General features: G+C 39.5%; 1 protein-coding gene across 1 annotated transcript; it reads left to right on the top strand.

Moving 5' to 3' along the window:
* Positions 1–4: 4 nt before the first annotated feature.
* Positions 5–755, top strand: LOC105462064 (ankyrin repeat and LEM domain-containing protein 1-like; the record flags this gene model as incomplete). The annotated part of the gene is made up of 1 exon (XM_011708590.1): positions 5–755. A coding segment is annotated over one exon (663 nt), but the record flags the coding sequence as incomplete, so codon positions are not given.
* Between the last annotated feature and the right edge of the window lie 244 nt (positions 756–999).

Raw genomic sequence — 999 nt, 5'->3', positions numbered from 1 at the left:
ATCGATGCCAAATCAGAGCGCTCCAAGAAATCAGACCTCGAAGCTGAGCAACAGAATCAGACCGAATTTAGAGTTTGGAGACTGGTTAAATCATCTGGATACCTACAGAAGTCTGGAGAGGCAGGTATTTCAAGAATTCGCCTCGCCGGATCCGTCTCGGAGGTGGCGCGAGGGCACGTCGAAAACGTCCTTTTCCTACCTGCTGTTAGACCCGCGTATTACGCAGGATCTGCCGAATCGCAGCGTCCACCTTACGAGATCGGAAGTCTGGTCGGTCTTCCTCAACGCCATATTCTACATCGGTAAGGGCAAACGTTCCAGACCTTACGCTCATCTCTACGACGCTTTCAAGACGTGGGTGGGTGATTCGGTCAGCACCAACAAAAAAATCAGCTGCATTCTCGACATATGGAACAGCGATCACGGCGTGATCTGTTTGCACGTTTTTCAAAATGTTATCCCCGTGGAGGCTTTTACGAGAGAGGCTGCGATGATAGATGCGATAGGAAAGGAGTATTTAGGGAACTGCAAAGGCGGGGAGTACTACGGCATCGCGGCGACGTGGAGCATGCAGCAGAAGCAAAAATTTGGTAGATATTTATTGTACAAGGCTTCAGAAATTTTTATGCACGAGGGAGAGAGTCAGCTTTTCCCTCACTACTTGTAATGCAAGCGACGTAAGATAGATAAGTAATATAATAACTAAGCGAAGTAATATAATAACAAATCAGTTTTTAATATATCGCGTCAGACTTTATATAGATATAAATATATTATATATTAATTTTTTTTTATAGTACAAATGTGACGATTATAGTATTTCTATAAATTAAAATTCACAGAATATAATATATGATTATGTGTGCAATTTGATAAAATTAAATTTATAGAAATAAATATATGTAAGAAAATATTTTTAACGAAAAAAAATGTTCAGTGCAGGATCATTGTTTCGAGATTGAGAAAATTAAGAAAAAAATAGGATATATCTATCTAATA

Source organism: Wasmannia auropunctata, unplaced genomic scaffold (genome assembly GCF_000956235.1).
Source record: "Wasmannia auropunctata unplaced genomic scaffold, wasmannia.A_1.0 LD271698.1, whole genome shotgun sequence".
Classification (NCBI taxonomy): domain Eukaryota; kingdom Metazoa; phylum Arthropoda; class Insecta; order Hymenoptera; family Formicidae; genus Wasmannia; species Wasmannia auropunctata.
The sequence above is the reverse complement of the archived record's forward strand: the minus strand, read 5'-3'. Positions and strand labels throughout refer to the sequence as shown.